This window comes from Aristolochia californica, unplaced genomic scaffold (assembly GCF_029961685.1).
Source record: "Aristolochia californica isolate CCGP_79_NKW_82.1479 unplaced genomic scaffold, dmAriCali1.0.hap1 SCAF_3, whole genome shotgun sequence".
In the NCBI taxonomy this organism is placed as follows: Eukaryota; Viridiplantae; Streptophyta; class Magnoliopsida; order Piperales; family Aristolochiaceae; genus Aristolochia; species Aristolochia californica.
Genome location: NW_027181992.1, coordinates 12,709,800 through 12,731,980, shown reverse-complemented (window position 1 = coordinate 12,731,980; position 22,181 = coordinate 12,709,800). Strand labels below are relative to the sequence as shown.

Below are 22,181 nucleotides of genomic sequence, written 5' to 3'. Positions count from 1 at the left end.
AAAAATAAAAAAACTAATATCGAGTAACTATGAAAAAACCCGAAGGAAATGAGACATGAAAAAACATAGTCGGAGTCCTGAAAACCATAGCTCTGATACCATGTTGATTTTCAGGACTCCTTAGATTTAGGTCATGGAGAAAAATGAGAGAGTCACCATTGGGAGAAAATTGGAGGAGAAGAGGTTGTGGACTTGATTCCTAACCCTCCCCCTGATGCTCTATTGATAGATTTATGAAACTACTATATTACAATAACACCCCTAGACTTAGGGTTTAGGGTTTTAACCCTGGAACTTTAACTCAATGCCATCTCTATGAGATGAATCTTTATGTACCATCCTGCCATCTTGAATGTGGGCCTATGGGCCTTCTCCTTGATCTATGGGCCTTGAGCCTGTCTTCTATATCTCTTGGATGCATGGGTCTTCCTTGGTCTTATGGGCTTGAGCCCATCTTCTAATACACTTGATTATGTGAGCCTTCCTGGTCATGTGGGCTTGGGCCTTATCTTCCAACAAGGACAAGTTCTTTCTCCAAGGGGAGGCAGATGTTGAGGACTCAATAGTAACCGAGTCATACAAAGGAGGTGCACTGAGTCACAAAGTTAATAGCAGAGTTAATAGCTTTCTTTCAATATTGTTTTAAATTCGTTTTTTATGCATTATTTAAGTAAAATTGTCATAGGGGCAAAATTGTAATAATTAACCCTAAAACTATGGTTGGCATCAACCCTACTTAGAGGGCAAGGTAATGAAAAAAAAGGCAAGTCTTGAATTAGGTTAAACATGGTTTGGAGTTCTCCTTGACGAACTCTAAGGTTTGGAGGTCTCCTTGATGAGCTCTAGGTCTAAGTTCCCTCTTGAATCTGAATTTCCTTCCCTCCTATTTTGATTTCTGTTTACATTGATCCATACCGAAGAAGAGAGGGGAGTTTATGCCCCTTTTTCGAGTTCAATCAGAGGCTTCAGCCTCCCATCCATCACCAACACCCATAGAGGGACTCTATCCCTCTTTCTGAGCCAAGGTTGAGGTCTTTCAATCCCCCTACCACAAGCAGCACAAGTCAGAGTTTGTCTCAGCCTCAAGGCCAGCAAGAAGCAAGGTTAGGAACCCCTAATCTTTGATCCAAAGACTATCCGAGTTAGAGGTTTTTCAGCCCCTAACCCGAGCAGCAGTAAAGAGGGTTCCAAACCCTATTTTCCATGAGCAAAAGGGGAACCTTTCCAATCCTGTCTGAGCAATAGCAGTAAGGGCTCTCTTCCCTTACCAAAAGCAGCAACATAGTCTCACAAAGGAGGTTGTTTTCCTCCTATCTGAGATCAGACCAAAGAAAGACTCTCTCCCCATCCTTACCGAGAGCAGCTGCTCTATTACAGTGCAGGATTCTCAAATCCCACGCCGAGTTACATGATCCATGACTAGGGACCATAACATAATTATGCTTGGACTTATCTTTAAGTGTGAGAGCTTGGGTGTAATTGGGACAAAGGTAGTTTTATTGTAATTGGACTCTATTACCTTCCTCTATTATAAATAGAGGTTCATGTACTCTGATTATAATAAGTTAATGAAGTCAATGAAGTATTTCTCTTTTCCATAAACTAAATAGAGAACTTTCATAAAGATGGCATAGAATTGTATTTATGCAAGTTGGTGTATGTCCTCTTATGTCCTGTTCCTTTTAAGCATGTAGCCCATACAGTATTGTAGTCATTACAAACACCTTCACACAATAATAAATATAACCTCAAGGCATGGGGTAGAGCATTCAAGCCTCTTACTCTTGACTCAAATTTTTCCATACACCTCTCTTTCTTTCTCTCTCTCTTACTCTTGACTCAAATTTTTCCATACACCTCTCTTTCTGTCTCTCTCTCTCTCTCTCTCTCTCTCTCTCTCTCTCTCTCTCTCTCTCTCTCTCTCTCTCTCTCTCTCTCTCGCTCTCTCTCTCTCTCTTTTCCTCTTCCTTCCCTCCCTTGGTTTCTTCTCTCCTCTCTCCCAAGAGCTAGAATTTCTCTTTTCTCTCCTTCCCTTGAGATCTCTTGTGTTTATGTCTTGTCCCGAGATATCAACATGGTATAAAAGTGGACGAAGATCTGAGATGCAAAATGAGAAGAAAATGGATAAGAAATGGAAGAAGAAGAAGTAGAAGAAAAGGAAAAGAAAAAAAGAGGAGTTTCTCATTTTTCCTCGTGTCTTTTTTTCCCAATTCCTGTTTTTCATTAGATGTTTTACTCTCTTACCATATGTATTATATAGAAAATTATATATAGTTGGAAATATCTTTGAATCTAGTTTTCAACTCAAAAATAATTGTTGCAATCAGATGCTTCTAGGGAGAAAAATCAACATCTAAAGCATAGAAGGTCAAGCAGTAAAAACGTTTTGAGTAGCAATAGAGAGCATCAATTGAACGGTTGGTACCAACTTTACTGAGGATTTATATTGATAATTATATCTCAAAAGAAAGATATGTGAGTCTAATTTCTATCCCAATAAACCGTTTCTCTTTCTAAAGAGATATATCCACATTGGAATAATCAAAGGTCATGTTGGTATCCTATTGCATGCGAAGATCCGAATTTAAGCTGATTTTTTTCCTTCACTTTTTGAGTTGCTAATGTTGGTTTAGTTTCCTATTTATTTTTAAAATCTACTAAATATTTTACTGACTTGAGTATCTTTCCTTCCTTAAATTTTTTTTTATCTCACTATATAAGAAGTCTATGTTTAGAAAGTTTCTATTATGATATTTCATTACGGATAGTTTGGGAATTTTACTCTTGTAATGTTGTTGCCCTAATTTTTTCTTTATAATTGAGGGGTGCCGCTATTAGGATTTTTTTATCATCTTATACCGAGGAGCATCTTGAGTTTCAGCCCGAGAGGTTAGAAAGAAACACCTCTAAGTGTGTGATTTCTCTTGTGAAGTATTTCATCTTTATAGTGGATTACTGCAACGATGGAAGACAAAACGTAGTCTCACCTTGAGGTGAACCTGTATAAATCATGTTGTGCTTTTTCATGCTTTTTTTTCCCTTCTTCCGCATTTATTATTATTGCTCTCATTGGTTTTGAATTAAGGCGACTAATTCCTAACATAACACCTTCACATAACAATAAATATAACCATGGGGTAGAGCATTCAAGCCTCTTCCTCTTGACTCAAATTCGTCCATACTCCTCTTTCTTTTCCTCTTTCTTCCCTCCCTTGGTTTCTTCTCTCCTCTCTCCCAAAAGCTAGAACTCCTCTCTTCTCTCCTTCCTTTGAGATCTCTTGTGTTTATGTCTTTTCCCTAGAAATTAACAGAATCCAATTAAAATTAAACTACCCTTGTCCTAGTTACACTCAAAGTTGAACATTTAAAGTGAAATCCTAGAACAATATAGATGACTATCATAACTAAAATACTTTTAACTAAGACTCTTTTGTGAGACCTCCTTCCATGAGACTCTTCTTAGATTCCACCATATTAATTCTGGCACCATGAGATTTCTTACTTTGAGAGTCATGTAAGATATTCCTTGTCTACTCTTCAACATTTGCCTTTATTTCTTTTAATATGAATACTTTGCTTCCTAAGGTTCTAAAATAAGTAATGTTGGGAAGAGTGCCCATTACAACTCATACAGATTTTTTTTTAGAAGTGGCCTTATTCTAACTTGGTTAATGATATAACATGCAGTGTTTAAAGCTTCGGCCCAAAACCTATGTGGTATGTTGTATGCATGAAGCATAACTCTAGCCATTTCAATTAAGGTTCCATTTCTTCTCTCAACAATACTATTTTGTTGAGGAGTTTGAGGAGCTAAAAAGGTATGGTCTATACCATCCTTTAACCAATATTCCTTGAAGTATGAATTTTCAGATTCTCTGAGAAGGTGGAGCACGTAGAGGAGAAGATTGGGAGATATTAGGGCTTGTTGGAATTGCCTAATCCTCCCCCTTAAGTTTTATTTATAGTGGTCAAGAATACAACAATTATAAGTATACCATTCACCCTAAAAGGTGTGAATAAGAGATAAAAAAAATTAAGGGTTATTATATTAATGCCATTGAAGCTTGACCATATCTTCTTACACTCCCCCTCAAGCTGGTGGTAAGAAGACATCATATATGCCTAGCTTTGTATATGTAGTGGAGAGAACTTTAGAGCTGATTGGTTTTGTGAGTATATCAACAAATTGATTGTGAGAAGAAACATGTGTAAGAGATATAATTCTAGCATGCAACTTTTCTCTGTCAAAGTGATAGTTCACCTCAATTTGCTTAGTGCTCTCGTGAAAGACCGTGTTGGAGGCAATGTGGTTTGTAGCTTGATTATCACAATGGAGTTCCACCGGTCCTCTGTTGTTGAAACCAAACTCTGCTAAGAGGTATTTAACCCAATAGAGTTCACTTACTGCATGTTTTGTAGTTCTATATTTAGCTTGGGCACTTGATCTTGCAACAACATTTTTTTTAGTCCTCTAGGTCACCAAGTTGCCTCCAAGTAGAGTACAATATTCTGAAGTAGGCTTTCTGTCATCTGGAGATCCAACCCAATCTGCATCGCCGAAGCCTTAAATTTTTAGGTGTCCATGGCACTTGTATAGAAGTCCTTGTCTTGGAGAATTTTTCAAATACATGAGAATCCTTCCTAATGCCTGCCAATGAGACATATGAGGTTTTTGCATGTATCGACTAACCACACTAACTTCAAAGGAAATATCCGGTGTAGTCACAGTATGATAAATCAGCTTCCCAACCAACCTTTGATACTTACCTACATCAACATCCTCTCTAAAACCAACACATAATTTTGTATTTGTATACATGGGGGTGTCTACAGGACGACATCCCATCATACCCGTGTCTCTAAGTAAATCAAGTACATATTATATCAAATGGTTAAGAGATCTGAATTGTTAGATTGAATGGTTACATGATCTAAACTGTCGAATCGAGCGGTTATAAATCTAAACTATTAAATCGTGCCATTAAAGATCTAATGGTTAGATCAAAATCCATTATAGATCCGAACTGTCAGATTAAAGCAGTTATAAATCTGACAGTCGGATTTGGCATCAATGATCTGAACCATTAGATCATAGCGGTTACAAATTTGTATGATCAGATCAGCCCAAAGATCAAGGGGTGGTTTTTCCTAGAAGGGTTAGAAAGTTCAATAAATATAGTTTCATAATATGAGAATGAGATAAAGAAGAAAAAAATTAGTTCTAAAAATTGTTATGAAAAGATGAAAGTATTCTTGAAAGAAAAAGAGGAAATATTGTCCATTTGATCTGTTTCGAGTAGTTTGTGGGCCCTCTAAGAGGGAAGAAAGGTTTGTTGTATATTGGGAAGGGAATATCAAAATCTTGTGCATTTTAGGAGGCGAATATCTTTCAAAGACAATGAAATACACGTCTTGGGCCTGATAGGGGTATTATTTAATTAATTATTTAATTTTGGTCTGATTACTAAAGCAGATCGACAAAAGGTACACATCGACACAATATATTAATATAGGTTTTGCAGAATTTAGGACTCCTTCATAGTGAACTCGAGCCAAAGAAGGAGAAGAAGAGAAGAAGAGAAGAAGAGAAGAAGAGAGAAAGGAGAGAGAGTTTAGAGATCAACTTCCAAGACAAGGGAGAATAGAGTTTGGACGAATTTGAGAAGAGAGGAGAGAACTTGATGCTCTATCTCTTAGATAAGGGCATCTATTTATAGTTTTTTTACAATTCCCTTAGGGCTACGACATTACAAGAGAAGAGACATAAATAGATAAGTAATTACATCTTCACGCCATCTTTATGAGAAGTCTTCTTATTTACCAATATGCCACCTCTTGGATGTGTGGGCTTTCTTCTTTGGACGTGTGGGCTTGAGCCCACCTTCTAACACTCACCCTCAAGCTGGATGAGAAAATACGTCATAAATACCCAACTTTCCACATATAAAAGATAGGATCTTAGACGTAACTAGTTTAGTAAGAATATTTGCTGCTTGATCTTGTGATGAAACATGTTTGAGGAAGATTATGCCTACTTGAAATTTCTCCCGTATAAAGTGCCAATCCACCTCAATGTGTTTGGTCCTTTCATGTAAGACCGGATTTGAGGTGATATGAATAGCTGCTTGGTTGTCACAATATAGACCCATAGAACCTCCTTTATAAAATCCTAATTCGGTAAGAAGGGACCTGATCCCTAGGAGTTCACTGACTGTGTGAACCATAGCCCTGTATTCTACTTCTGCACTAGATCTTGCAACCATATTTTACTTCTTGCTTCTCCAAGTAATCGCTGAAGGGTAGGATTGTAACAGATATAACCTTTTTGGGTGCGAGAGTAACCCAAGAAAATGTACTTCATAGAGCGAGGAGCAAGTTTACTTTTTTGAGGAGATGTGATATGGATAAAACAAGCACACCCAAAGACCTTTAAGGGAAGAGAAAATGGGTCTTCACTAGGAAATAATATAGCTTATGGAGTCTTATGACCAAGTACAGATGAAGGTAACCTATTGATAAGGAAACATGTCGTAAGTATGGAACAAGGCCAATAAAAGTAGGGTACCTTCGTGGAGTAGAGGAGGCCCTGAGCAACGTCAAGGAGATGACGGTTCTTTCTTTCAATAACACCATCATGTTGAGGTGTGTAGACACAAGATGTTTGATGGATAGGGACATTACCTTCACAGAAGGACTGAAACTCACTAGACAAGTACTCTTTAGCACTATCAAACCTAAGTACTTGAATTTTCTTGCCAAACTGGGTTAATACCATAGCATGAAAGGCCTTAATGATAGTAAATATGTCAGATCTTTCTTTAAATAGATTTAACCAAGTAACCTGGGTAAAATCATCAACAAAAGTAACAAAATATTTAACTTGAGAAATATTGGAGACATTCAAGGGTCCCCATACATCAGAATATATTAGAGAAAAGGGAGCAACACTTTTATTGGTAAGGTGAGGAGTATGTACTATGCTAGTGTTTGCTTAACTGACAAACCTCGCAATTTAAAGTAGATAGAATTTAAAGAAGGAAATAAATGTCGAAGAGAAAATGTAAAAAGATGGTCAAGCAAGTTCTGCCAAAGTTACACCTCAGATGGAGAGGATGAAAGTGCAACTAATGGAAGCAAGTCTAAGTAATATAAACCCCCCTTTTCATAGCCTCCACCAATCACCCGCTTCGTTGTTAGATCCTAAAATACACAAGAAGAGAGTGAAAAGGTGACAAATCAATTTAGATGTTTTGTAAGCTAACTTACCAAGAGTAAGTTTAAAGGGAATTGAGGAACAAATAGGACATCTAGAAGTGGGCTAGAGGGTGTAATCGAAGATGATCCCTTGCCAAGTACTTTGGTTTGGGTACCATTAGCTATAGTAACAAACTTATCAGGAATACATGGAGATAAAAAATTTAGCATATGTTTGTTACCTAAGAGATGTTCGGAGGCCCAGGAGTCTATTATCCAAGATGAAGAGGAGAAAGTGGAAGAAAGCATACCTGAAGCAATAGTGGCAGCAACTGTAGGTAAAAATGTAAGGGAATAACCCATGAATGTCTTAATTTTCTAAAATGTTTCTTAATCTTCATGAGTGAGAGTCATCTTCCCGATTTTTTCACGTTCGGAGGCCTTTTTTCACGTTTATCATTGTTAACGGAGGTTGGAGTAGCCATGGCCCATTCCGATTTTCTATGAAGCTTCCAACAATTTTCCACAAGGTGGTTTTGACCAATACAATAAGTGCATATTCGAGGCTCTGTGCAAGAGTAGCTAGGACCGGTTCTACCACCTCTTGTTCAGCCTCCTCTAGAATTTCTACCACGGCCTTGATTGGAGGATGATGCACCTCTATTACCTGAATACATAGTAGATGAAGCATCATTATTTGAATTAAGAGATGGATCAAGGATTTGCAGCAATGTGGCACTTATTTCATCAAAGGACGGTAGTGCGAAGGAGCTAAGAAGTTGTATCTTAGCAACTTCAAGGTATGACTTGATATTTGTAAAACAAAATTTTGCCACTAAAGCTTCCTTTTGCCTCTCTTGAACCGAAATATCGGTGGAGTGTGGTTGAGTGATCTTCCACTCATGAAGTAGACCTCGAAACCGAGCCAAAAATTCATGAATATTGTTTCCTTGCTTAATATTGAGCATGTTTTGAAATACATCAAATAACTTTTGTAAAGAAGCCGTTCTCGAGTATAACTTGGTATAAGTGTCCCAAATCTGTTTGGCTGATTCTAAGTGGACAACATTGTTGGCTACATGTTCTTCCATACTATTAATAAACTAACTAATTACCAAATTATCATCCTTAACCCACTTTAGATAGGATTGATGTTCTTCATCAGTCGATGGAGAAGGCTTGGTTAAGTGACCAAGAAGGTTTCGAGTAATAAGAAACCTTCTTACCGATTGAGACCAACTAAGATAATTGGATAACCGCCTTAAGGGAATAATAGTAATTTTGAGTATGTCACTCTTACTACTTGTATTTCCTTCAACCATCTTAAGTCAACCAATGCTTAGTAAATCACAAACAAGAGGAGGATATGATGAAGATAATATCAAACTAAAACTCCAATTAAGATGACGCAATTTTTATAATCCAATATTGAAGAACTGATATGGACTGAAGTAGAACTGATATAATCCAATAATCAAGTTTGAGAAGCAATTAAAGCAATAATATGCTGTCCAAAAAAAGAGGTAACTTGAGTGAGGTGGCTGCCTTCCTCCCAATCCAAATTGTAAACTCAAGAAGGACCTTAAGAGTCCAAAAATTCGAACTTGTATTCAAACTGAAACCCCAATTTTGGGAGGCTCATGTTTGCCAAAAATATCCATTGTTCAAATTTGAAAGATAATCCGCTTAATCAAATTTGAACAGCCTTCTTTCAAATACCAGCCTTTTTCAAATAAAGATAAGTTCTTATCCACTATACTTGCCACTAAATCAGGCTCCAAATAAACCAAAAATCGTATCTTAAGTGGAGTTGATCAATTACTCACCCAATACCAATTCAAATCTTCCTCTTGGTATTTAAAAACTCAAGAACTCGTGGCTGGTTCTTAACCCAAGCATGGCTTAACTTTTCCTTATGGGAGGTGTGTATTTATCACTTAAAAAGACACATTTCCCTTACTCATTTCCAAAAATCCTTTAGGTAATGAAATTGGTTATAACTCTTAAAGGGTTGGAGAAGGAATCAACAATTCCAAAAAAATCATGAATCACCAAAACCAACTGTTCTTTGAGCTCAACAAAGTCCTTTAAACAATTTCTATATGTTTGGAGAATTTGAGTACCATAAATCATAAACCAACTTGATTTAATCCAAAAAAATCAAGTAAACTACTGGTCTTGAATAATGAGAGATCAAGCTAAGTCTCATGCAAGTCACATATCATTCTTCAATCATATAACCATCAACTTCATAATCAACTTCATAATCAATAGGTCTTCATAACCTTGTATGCAACCGATCTTGATCAAATTTGCAATATGTGAGTGCAAGAAGATCAAGTCATAATATCCTTTAAACACCAAGTATTAGTTTTCACAACTTCTCATATGAAAGCCATTTGTTTCTTGATGTAATATAGAGATTAAGGGCTCGATACATAGTATGAATGTAAGGAAAAATATAACCAGAAATCACTTATCTTTTCGTGGTTGAATCTCTTCCTTCAAGAGCACCTTGCATAAACCTTCAAAGGTACTTAAGCATCACTTCAATGTGGGAATCCTAAATCCTCAACTCTGATACCATCTAGAATTTAGGAATCTTTCATAATGATCTCGAGCCAAAGAGGGAGAGGAGAAGAATAAGGAGGAGAAGAAGAAAAGAAGAGAGAAAGGAGAGAGTTTAGAGATCAATTCCCAAGAGAAGCGAGAGGAGAGTTTGGACGAATTTGAGAAGAGAGAACATAACTTGATGCTCTACCTCTTAGCCAAGGACCTCTATTTATAGTATTTTACAATGCCCTTAGGGCTACAACATTACAAGAGAAGAGACATAAATAGATAAGTAATTACATTTTCATGTCATCTATATGAAAAATTGTTGGAAGATGGGTCCAAACCCATAAGACCAAGGAAGACCCATGCATCCAAGAGATATAGAGACGGGATCAAGACCCACATATCAAAGAGAATGCTCATATGCCCACATACAATATTGGCAAGATGGTAAATAAAAGGTCATCTCATAGAGATGGCATTGATATAATTAAGTTAAAGTTCTAGGATTAAAACCCTAAACCCTAAACCCTAAGTTCAGGGGTTTAATTGTAATATAATAGTTTTATTAATATATAAATAGAGCCTCTGGGGGAGAGTTAGGACATCAAGTCCATAACCCTTCTTCCTTTGGTTTTCTCCCAATGGATCTCTCTCCCTTTTTCTCCATGAACTAAATCTATGGAGTCCTGAAAATCAACATAGTATCAAAGCATTGATTTTTAGAACTCCCATCTATGGTTTTCAGATTCAAAGAAACCCGTTATTTTTTTTCTTTGCTCATATTTTTGTTAGTTTTTTTTACCCGTCATATTATTGTAATTATTTTTTTTCTCTGCTTCGTTAAGTTTGGTTTTACTTCATTAAGCCTTAGTTTTCTCTGCCAACCTAGTATTCAGTCTTCCCACTGTTTGTTGTAGATGACTAAACAACTCGTACTGCTTCATGGTGCGAATATTCTACATTTTCTATGTTAACACTGTTGTTGCAACTCTAGTTTCAAGAAAATTTTTGTAGTCGCTGCTCCATTCTTGAATTCATGGTTTGGGCATGTTGTGCAGCCGGGAATTGATATACTCATTTAAAATTTTTTGGATCTGGTTCTGCGCGATTATGGTCACAGCTATGCCTCGCTGGCGTGAATATTTTCTGTTGGTTCAGTGCCAACTATGCTCTCTGTTTGTTGCCGTTATGCCGAGGTTCTGGTTTTTGTCGAAGATAACATTGCCATTGCCGGAGAAGAAGAGTCTACTATTTAATCTCGGAAGTCCTTGGTATACCGTCTGTCGTCGGTCTCTGATATCTCTACCGTGAATAACTGCTCCATTGCTGTTTCTGGAGACTCAACAATCACTCCGTTACTCGATATCCCACTTGGTATTCGACTGAAAAGTTGTCGTCCAAAGTTGACGACTCTGCTACTCCGCTACAATTTTTCCAATAATATTTCTTATTCCAAAAAGTTGTTCTTCTCTAGATCCAATGAACTAATCCCATTATTATTTCTGGAAGTTATTTCTAGGGAAGATATCCATTATTATCCAGCACTGCTCTCTGCCTACGGAAAGTTCGTTGACATTCCGCATTGTTTAAGATATCTATCTGTTGGAGCTTGTTGTCTTCTTGCTGCTTGATACATAATCCTATAGCCTCGTAGGCATCTTCCTTATTTTTGGAAGATTATCTTCCAAAAACAGCAATACCGAACAAAGCATGTCGGCCATAGAAATATTGGCAAGATGGTAAATAAAGGGTCATCTCATAGAGATGACATTGATGTAATTAAATTAAAATTTTAGGGCTAAAATTCTTAACCCTAAACCCTAAGTTCAGGGGTATTATTGTAATACAGTAATTTCATTAATCTATGAATAGAGATTCCAGGGGAGCATTTGGATATCAAGTCCATAACGCTTCTTCTTCTGGTTTTCTCCCAATGGGTCTTTTTTTTTCTCCATGAGTTAAATCAAAGGAGTCCTGAAAATCAATAAAAGTCTTCTTATTTACCAATATTTCACCTCTTGGATATGTGGGTTTTCTTCCTTGGACGTGTGGACTTGAACCCCACCTTCTAACAGGTTTTATTAAAGTTCTCTGAGTTATTATTATTTTCCAACATATCAGACGACATGTATATAAAGTCTCATCTAATCCTAAATGCTCTCTCTCCACCATTAACGTCTTTGTGCAAGATAGGGTCAAGTCTCTAGAAGCTGAAAATTATTCTACTGTTTCTATGTTTCATACCTCTTGTTTGAGGTTAATGATAGACGCTTCAAGGATATGCGTGGTCTGATCTCTCTTTCAAAATTGGGCATGTTGATTCTCTTATATTTCTGAAGTTGGTAAAAATGCATGAGGGAAGAGTACACTATTCTTCCCAACTGATTTTCCTTTCCTAGTCGGCACTCATTTCCAATATGAAGAATAGAGAAATGATTTTTTTTTTAATTCTTAAACTCAGACGATTTTTAACTTTTTCGAGCCGTTAACTAAATCAGTATTCTTAACAGACTTTCTTTGAAGTTTGAACGCTTCACTAATTCAGTATTTTTAATACAGGTTGTTAATTGATTTGAACTTGTCTAAGAATAAAAAGTAAATTATTTAGGAAAATAGAAGATGATGTAGAGACTACGGTAATCAGTTTTTGAGGAGCCTAAGACCTTCGAAAGCAGACTGTGTAAAACCCGGTAGGTTTAAGGTCATCGCCATGGTTTCCTTCTAACTCTCCACACGACAGTCCACACTGTTAATAAAGTATCGTCTTATAACACTATCAGATTGTGTAAGGAAGCCCACTTCTGTAGATATTTGTGGTTGTGTCAATGGAAGGTGATTGCATTGATCGGAGCGAGTTCTGGAACGAGAAGGTTCGATCCCTCCAGCTACGAATTAGGAATCGTTTCCGCGTTGCTGTTGATCGTCACTGGCATCGCACTAGACTGTCGAACTCGTATTATTCGTCGACGTTTCAGCGGTGGGTTACTCGTTTTCGAACATTGTATGGAGATTCTTCGCAGCCGCCATCGGTATTCCATCGGAAGCGAGGCAAGTTTGTTTTCCTCCTCATTCATGTGGTAACTTCTTCAAAAACCATAACAGTTGTATCGAAAAGAACATTGATAAGCAAGAACTGCAGTCGATGAACAAAACTTATCATCAACAAACAAAATTGATGGGGCATTTGACCGCAATAGAGATTGTCTTTGGTTTAAAGATACTTTAACGCTAATGCTGCTATTAGGACATAACAAGGTGTTTGGTTGCCAATATTTTTTCTTTTTTTATAGTTTGTGCAGATTTACTGCGAGCCGTAAGGGGTAAAGAAACACCAATTGAGCATCTAAAATATCTTCCTGAATATTGATGATTTCTCAAATTTGATACCCCCAAACCTCATAAGTAAATGTGATATGAGAGAGGCAAGGGCTTTCTGTGCTGCTTCATTTATACCCTCACACGTTAATAGCTTATCCGTTTGAAATTCTTTCAAATTCACAGCCTTTATCGGTTGCCACGCATATATGATATACTGGAAGTTATCTGATTCTAATGAGTCAATTACACCATGAGGCTTGTATTAGAGTAGGATAGAGGTGGTCTCTCATAGCTGTTGCTTGCAGCGAGTAGGTTCTGATTGTGCTATTCAAGTCCAATTATGAAGAAACTACTACGCAAATTGCACCATATATTATGACAGAAAACGTAATTTTTTTTATTGCTAATTTATTTATGGGAAAATAGGTGACTATGAAAGAAATTAGCCATGGTATTAATGACTCCTGTTTCTGACTAACCTTATAAAGGAGGGGCATTTAGTATATCCTCGTTGATGTATTCTGCACTGATGTTCCTATATGTGGTTAAAAAGGAAACAAGTGAACACTAGCGTGGAGAAGTCTGTCATATGCAAGATATGGCCTTTTCAAGAAATTGCATAATATATGAAAAATATAGTTCCTTTTTTTAGTTATTTGATAGCTTTATTATTTTTTGTTGTTAATTGCTACCTCACCAAATATACCATCCTATCTTTTTCTTTGAAGAAACTGTAAACTGAAATGTTTCTTATATAGGAATGTGTCACCGTTGGCTAGTGTGCATTACTAGCCTCTGTTTCTGTTTCTTTTTCTAGTTGCAATTTTAGTGTGAAATCTAATTACGATGTTGATGATTCAAATTTTTGTCATTATACATCATTATCTTTATAAAAGTGTTACGCGTGTACATTGACATAAAGAATGTAGGCAACTGCTTCTACCTATGTACAGTCTAAAGTAGCTTATTATTATTCATGGTTTGACTTGATTAATAGCTCAAAATGCATTTTATTACCAAAAGGTTTCTCAATCTGCATCCTGAAAGGACCTTTCATGAATTGTAAGCAATGTTGCTTTACACAAGCAAGCTGAACTTGGAGAAAAAGAAGTTCGTTGTTTGTGAGGCACTTCACTGGTTTTTTCTAATGTTTAACATTCAAGCTGTAGTAAAAAAACAGGCAACGATCTTGTGATAGATTTTTGCTTGTCAGGTGCCGTAACTTAAAATTCACTTATAGTTGGATGTAAATCAGCTTCTGTAGGTTATACTTCATTCTTGACTATCCGATTTAGTAGCAATTGATGTCTTGTGGAAGTTCCATACAATTTTTCAATATTTATTTTGCAGTTTAGGCATTTTGTTTTCCTAATTGTTGATTGGACAAGTTTGGTTTCATTTTATTTTGATAATACTAAACTTACCTCACTTAATCATCATCATCATCATCATCATACCATCATCTTGTATTCTCATCATTGGAAGGGATTAACTTGTGCTAATGTGTCCGAAGATTACTAAGATTAGACATGTCATATGTATTATACACTAGCATGTTGTGCATAAAAAGGAGACCCTTTTTAGCGAAAGTAGTCTCTTCTGTCATAAATTAAAATCATTAACCATTTTAACAAGCCTAGCTAAATGTTTACCTGTTAAACTAGGATTTTATCTTTAAATTGAACCCATTTATAGGATTTGAAAATTGCTTGGTTATGATCATAGATCCAGTGCAGAATCTCTGGAAGGCATACATGTTTGATTTGTATGAGAGAGGGTCCTGTACCTGCCTTGCTCTGTACAAATACACCACTATCGTCATTACAGAATCCCAATAATGTTGGTTGTCTTTGCATTAATCCTCTTCAATTCTGCTTTATCATTTTCTAGTTTCACTATGATATGACCTTTCTTCAAAACATGCAATTTTCATCCATGAATTTCACTATTTGTGGCTGCACCTTCAACCAATTTCACCAAGACTGTTCTCACTGGTGCACTGTTAAGGTTCCATTAGGTATGCCTAGACTATCTTAAATGACTTAATCTTATTTACCATTATAGGTGGTACTTCTACTCTTCCTTTCTGCATTCAATTCTAATTTCTTTCTTATTTGTGCCTCAAATCTATCATTTTTTCCATCTTTATCTCCATTTTTAACTCCATAAAGCATCTCTTGTGTTTTGTCACTGTCTTAAAAAAAAAGAATGGCCGGTCTATCAGGAGTCTGATTGAATATTCCCTTCTCACTCAGCTTATACCTACCTTATAGTGTTACAAACACTAATTTCCATTTTAGCCGCTCACCATTTCTTGTATTTTGAGTAAATTTCTGTTGTTTCATAATTATTATTTTCTTTTATGAAATCAGTATGATATTTTTAGTAGTAATAATTGTTGTTACAGATATAGGTAGTAACCATTATTACATTAGCACTTTAAAAGTAAGCCTCATCTGCATGTTTGATTGTATGTCTCTTATTGTTCGTTGGCATATTTTCTGTGGCTTTATATTTGCAGTTAGCAAGGATGTGGATGAGGACTCAGCGATCATTCGGATGCTTCAATCTTTGGCTGTTCCTGTTATTGGAAATGTTTGTCACGTGTTTATGCATGGGCTCAATCAGATCCAGGTATTTGAGCCTTGCAGGGTTTCATCATTTCTTCCCATTTTTCAAAGTATTCTATACATGGACTGACTTCAATCTGTACTTCCAGATTTATGGTGCTGAAAAGCTGCAACATGCTCTATTACAAAGACCAGAAGGCAAATCTCTTGTAACGGTATGAAATGATACTAATGTATAGTCATTTAGATTTCTAATCACCTGCTTGATTGATTGGGATTTTTGCAAGTTATACTGGCTTCAACATTGCTTATTGGTTCCTTGCCTTAATTCAAGTACTCAGGACGAGCTATTTAGATTTCTAATGACTTTCTTGTTTGATCAGGCTTCTTATAGTTATACTGGCTTTTCGACATAGCTTAATGGATCCTTTGTCTTAGTTTAGAATGTCAAGACGATTAGTTTCATCCGAACAACTAATTGCCATATCAACTTGCTTCATGTTCGAGCCTTTAACTTCTTCTTCCTTGTGTTCTCCATTCAAAGCATGTAATTAGGATCACAGTCATTTATAACAGTACATGTTGCAGGTGAGCAACCATGTGGCATCCATGGATGATCCGCTTGTCATCGCTTCTCTGTTGCCTCCTAGTGTTCTGTTGGATTCAAACAGCTTGAGATGGACTCTCTGTGCAAGTGATCGTTGTTTTAGAAATCCAATGACCTCTGCTTTCTTTCGGTGTGTCAAAGTCTTACCTGTGTCTCGCGGTGAAGGAATTTACCAAAAGGTATACTGTTAATCCACAATTATTATATTTCTTTTCTGTCTCAAATTTTCTAGAGAATAAATCATTGTGTGGAATCAAAATTCAGGAAAGAATAAATAGGGGCAATGTGATTTAGCTGACCAATTTACATTTTCACATCCATGCTATGTGTGGATATGACTGTGGATAAATCAATAGTTATCCTTATGCTGAATACATTGCAGGGTATGGACATGGCAATTTCTAAACTGAACAGCGGTGGATGGGTCCATATATTTCCGGAGGGAAGTCGCTCACGTGATGGTGGCAGAACAATAGGGTCTGCCAAGAGGGGTGTTGGAAGGTAACTCTTTAACTTTGCATTGTCAATTCTTACGGTAGGCAAACCTTGCCTTTGCTCTCTTTGGCTGTAGGTGGCCTACACGGGTTTGTGAAAATTGAGTAGGTGAACTATTTTTGGATAAGAGTCGATATGAGTAACAATTGTTTTGCAGACATCTCTGTACTTTTTCTAGCATGTGATACCTAATTGTTATGACCCTTTTTTTCTCGGGTGTTACTCTCAGGTTGGTAATGGATGCAGACAAGATTCCTATAGTTGTCCCTTTTGTGCACACAGGGATGCAACATGTGATGCCTATTGGGAGCAGCTTTCCTAGGATTGGCAAGAAGGTCCATACTTCAGATCCTTTATACTGAAAAAATGGGATGCATAACCTTGTGACTCTTTTTTTTATTATTTATTTATTATTATTTTGCTTTCTGCTTTAACCACCATCAGTACTGAAAACTGAAATATAAAGTGATGCTTTAAATTTACTAAAATATCTTCTTCTATGCGACTGTTCTGACTGGCTGCTGGTACATTGGATATAATATCTGTGACTGGAATGTGCTTGTAGGTAACAGTGGTAATTGGTGATCCAATTTATCTGGACGATTTAGCCTCTGCTGATGAGTCCCAGTATTTATCTAGAGATAAATTGTATGATGCTGTCTCAACCAGGATAGGTTACCAGCTTCATGAACTGAAAATTCAAGTTGACAAGCTAGCTCTTGAAGAATCATTGCAGGTTGAGGTCTATCATTTGCAGGATAGGGAGCGGGCTAACGTGATCTTGCACCAAGTAGATTGGGATGGATTTGGCACTGGAGGTTATATATATCAGGAAGATGTATCCCTTTCATCAAATCCACTGATTTTGACCCAACCAGGAAAACATCATGATTTCTCATGGAAACCTGCCTGTTATAACTGGAGTGTTAGGATGAGTTCATATGAAGGTGGGATCATGTCAAGGATCCGCGGTTACATGAATCCTTACGAGTCAAGGGGTTTTGCAGCAGCAGGCCTTTTAATGGACAGATGTTTGCTAAAAGATGCTGATACAAACATCAGAGTGGTTGGCCCATTGAAGGCATGGAAGCGGTTTGTAGAAGGTAACATATTCCAACAAAGGAATTCTATGTAATTTTACTTTGCGTTAAATAGTGTAATTAAGACTGCTAACAGTTGGGAACGGCTGCTTGTAAGTCTCAAATTTTGACAGTTCAAAGAAAATAAGCTATTCTTCCATATTGACGGTTTAATTGGGAGGAGCTTGGACTGTCCTGTTCTGTCAAGAAGCTTATAAAGGTCTCAATTCAATGTTAAATATGATGCAGTTCAGTTGACTCTTCAAAAAGAATATCTACTACTTTGTAGTAAAGGTTCAGTCCAATTTCGCAGTTGGGATTTTCCTGTGCAATTTTACTGGAATATTGGAGATAGTGAAGCAATACATATCACCCTGAACACTGTAAGTCAAGTTTTTCTTGCTCTTCCTCTTCCTGAGGATAAATTCCCAGAGTTCTTCCACAAAGAACTTCAGGAAATGCAAAGTTGAGTGTTACGACTATTGTTTTTAGACAAATAGTCAACCATTGTTTTAAGAGTCAACCATTGTTTTTAGACTACAATAACCAATTTGCATCAAAACTCACAAAGGGATTCTCAGTAGTAAAACTAAGTCACACAAATTTAGAGACTATGGGCCTGAAATTTTAGGCCACAAAGGTCAATAACTACTTTAGCTACAAAAGACAGTAGGCTACAAAAACTACAACAACTTGAGTTCTAAGCTACACAAGCTTAACACTAATTGGCTACTCAACCCAATTACAATGGCCATAGGGGCTTTACAAATGATTTGAGTGTGCGGATTTGCTTACACAAAACTCCTCCAATATAGCAAAGAATTCTTGCTTTATTGCCTTGTTATAGACAAATTCAACAGTGAAACACAAAATTAATACACTCTACTCATATGTGACTTTTAATTATCCTAGCAACTCAAAGGATTTGTAAATGTTATCAATTTTAAACTTTAAAATCTATTTTTCAAACATAAATAATGATTTGAAAATAAAACCTCTTAATAAAAACTATTCATGTAATGATAAATTTGAAATTATGAACTTGAAGCAAATTGTTGAACACCAATCTAAGATTTGAAAGTCAAGTAACATCAAGTTCATCTATAAATCATGCAAGTAGAAGCAATAAATTTGAAGAATGAAGGATTTAGTGTACTTGGCTTGGTATAAGCAACTAAATTGCATGAAATTTTTGAAACTAAGGTTCTAAATAACTTATTGGACTATTAAAAATGGTTTAAACAATCAAGGAGCACTTATTCTAGTTCAAATGAAAAACTAAAGCAATTAAGGATTTAAAATTAAGAGTTTTATATTTCTTACATCATGTGAATTGCTCAATAATACACTAGATTTGGAAATCTAATCTCAAATAAACTTTTTGGAGTATCTAAAATGATTTAACAATCATTAAAATCAATTCAAGCACAAATATAAGCTAAGGTAAATTAAGAATTTAAAAATAAAAACACTAGTGTACTTAGCTTTTTGGAAAAGTTGATATGTTGAGCTTATTGACCCCAAATCAACCTCCTAAGATTATTTAAAAGTATTGGTTGTTGACTTAGGTAGCTTCTCCAAAGGGGGGTGAATTGAGTTTTTACCAAATTATTTTTTATCGATGTTCCTATTGACCGAGCGTTGACTCCCTTATTGATTTTGATGATAACAAAATTTAATTGAGCTGACGATTGCAAATCTAGTATGTTAGATACTTTTCCTTCAAGAGACATTAATTTTAATTTCTAAAACATTGAATCGATACAAGTTTTTCAAAGACCTCAAGCTCCATGGAATGTCAAAGAACTCTTGAAAAATCACCCTTAGAAGATGAAGAAAAATTGAAGACTATAGTTTTAGGAGTCATTGAGAAATGTCAAAAACTCAGTCTATGTAAGAGAGCAGTCCACTTCTTCCAAAACTTGAGGTACAATGCAAATTTGGAGCTTTAGGACATATTTTGTGTTCAAACATTTTTCTACAAATGCATACATACATTTCATACATGTTAGAACCACTTATGATCATTAATTCACATGCTTTAAAAGTCTAAATTATGAACTGACATTGAAATGATCGATCAACATTTGCCAATGATCAATCAACCAGAAGTTAAAAAATAAAGCATGATCGATCATCCAAGGTCAATTGATCAATCATCTAGAACATGGTCAAATTGTGCTATAAAGCATGATCGATCAACCCATTTGGATTGACTGATCAATACTGTCCAAGCAAAGTAAACTCATACTGGTGGATCAATCAACCACAAAGACTGATCGATCATAAAGAGCTTTGCTAGTTAGGGACACAAAACATGATCAATCATAGCAAGGTCATTGATTGATCACACTTGCAATGGGAATTCTAATTGATTAATCACACCATGTATAATGATCAATCAACTTAAAATATCAAACTCAGCGGGAAGATATTGATCGATCATAGCATCAATCAATAAGTCGTATTTTGATAGAAAATAATCATTGCACACGATTGATTGATCAACCACTTTACACTAATTGATCAATGTAAACTCAACATTTTGAAAACAGGCAAGAAATGGCTATTTTAGCTTAGGAAACTTACAAATACCCCATAAAACCTCTCATTGAGAAGTTAATGAGTTTTTATTGGCATATCCACTAGCCTTTATTCTCAATCTTTAGAAAATCTTTCCTAAGTGCATTTTTGAGAAAGAGAGAGTCAAAATCTTGCAAAAATTTGCACTTCTTTCACATACCATCTTCTTGGAAGTAGAACCAAACACCTTGTCAATGCATTGAATGGCAATCGATCTCAGAGTGCTGACTACCGGTAGAGATCTCAGAGTAATGAAAGCATGTGATAGCAGACTCAAGTCTCTGTTCGTATAGTGCTGGTTCTAGAGATCTTCCATAGCAGTTCTATGCTTGTCTCCAGACTTGATTACTAGGAATCAGTCAATGTAGGATCCTAGATAGAGAGAAAGAAAATAACAACCTTTACCCACACCAAACCATGCCCGAGGAGATAGTTTAAAGCCATATAATGATTTCTTCAATCTACATACCATCTCCCCTTCAACCACAAAACCAAGTGGTTGATGCATATAGATCTCCTCCTTAATATCACCATTTAGAAAAACATTTTCACATTGAGTTGATATACGGGCCAAGAAGATTTTGCATTAAGTGATAATAGGATTCGTACCAAATTTAACTTGGCCACCTGGGAGAACGTTTCTTCATAATCAACTCCATAGCACTGAGTGTAACCTTTGACAGACTTTAGATGAGCCACGGAACCATCGAGATTTGTTTGATGGTAAAAACCCATTTATAGCCTACGGGTTTCTTCTCAGAAGGAAGCAGAACCATGGTCCATGTTTGATTCTCATATAAAGCATTCATTTCCTCTTCCATTGTTGTCTTCCATCCTGGATGTCTTGAAGCCTCCTGATATGATTGTGGGACGGATAAAGAGGAGAAGTATGCAAGAAATTCACAAAAAAAAGAAGACAACCAATGGTGATAAACAAAATTTGATATAGGATGAGAAGTGGAAAGCCTAGTGCAACTCCTAGGCACCTTTTGTAGAACTATGGGCCTAATATCAAATTGTGGACCAAATATGATAGGTGAAGATAGGCATATCTCGGATAGATCCGTAAACTCCATAGGTGTGGTATCGGCCGATGATTCAAGGGGCTGAAGGAGATCCGCATCAAATGGCACAATAGGTCTCAAAGTTGTTTGAAAGAATGAAAGACTTGAAGGAGCATCTTTAGAAGAATAAAAAGAGATGTCCTTGAAAAAAGTAACATCCCTAGAGATAAGTACCTTCCAAAGAGAAGGATTATAACAAATATAACCTTTTTGGGTACAAGAGTAACCCAAAAAGATACACTTAAGAGAGTTAGGATCAAACTTACTCTTCTGGGGGGCTATGATATGAACAAAACATGTGCATCCAAAAAATTTCAAGGAAAGGGAGGCGGGGTCTTCATAAGGAAATAATAACGAATAAGGGGATTTATGTTTAAGCATTGAGGAAGGTAACTGATTAATAAGGAAGTAAGCAATAAGAATGGCGCGAGGCCAGTAAAACACAAGGAATGACATTCACCAGAGAGGTACTCTTTGGCATTATCAGAATGAAAAACTTGTATTTTTTACCAAACTAAGTTTTTACCATGGCATGAATGGACTTAAAGATGGAAAAAATATCAGACCTTTCTTTAAAAAAAAAACATGTGACTTGATTAAAATCATCCACAAATGTGATAAAATACTTAACTTGTGAAATATTCGAGACACTCAATGGTCCCCATACATAATAGTGAATTATGGAAAAGGGAGCAAGACATTTAATTTTAGT

At 36.2% G+C, this 22,181-nt stretch overlaps 1 protein-coding gene across 1 annotated transcript; it reads left to right on the top strand.

Annotated features, from left to right (window-relative positions):
• The first annotated feature begins 12,491 nt into the window (after positions 1-12,491).
• On the top strand, positions 12,492-17,996 carry LOC137960081 (uncharacterized). The gene is made up of 7 exons (XM_068807554.1): positions 12,492-12,801; positions 15,593-15,705; positions 15,791-15,856; positions 16,230-16,427; positions 16,631-16,749; positions 16,973-17,078; positions 17,309-17,996. Exons 1-7 carry the CDS (start codon positions 12,579-12,581, stop codon positions 17,876-17,878), a joined length of 1,395 nt encoding a protein of 464 aa, XP_068663655.1. The 5' UTR covers positions 12,492-12,578; the 3' UTR covers positions 17,879-17,996.
• Positions 17,997-22,181: the final 4,185 nt, after the last annotated feature.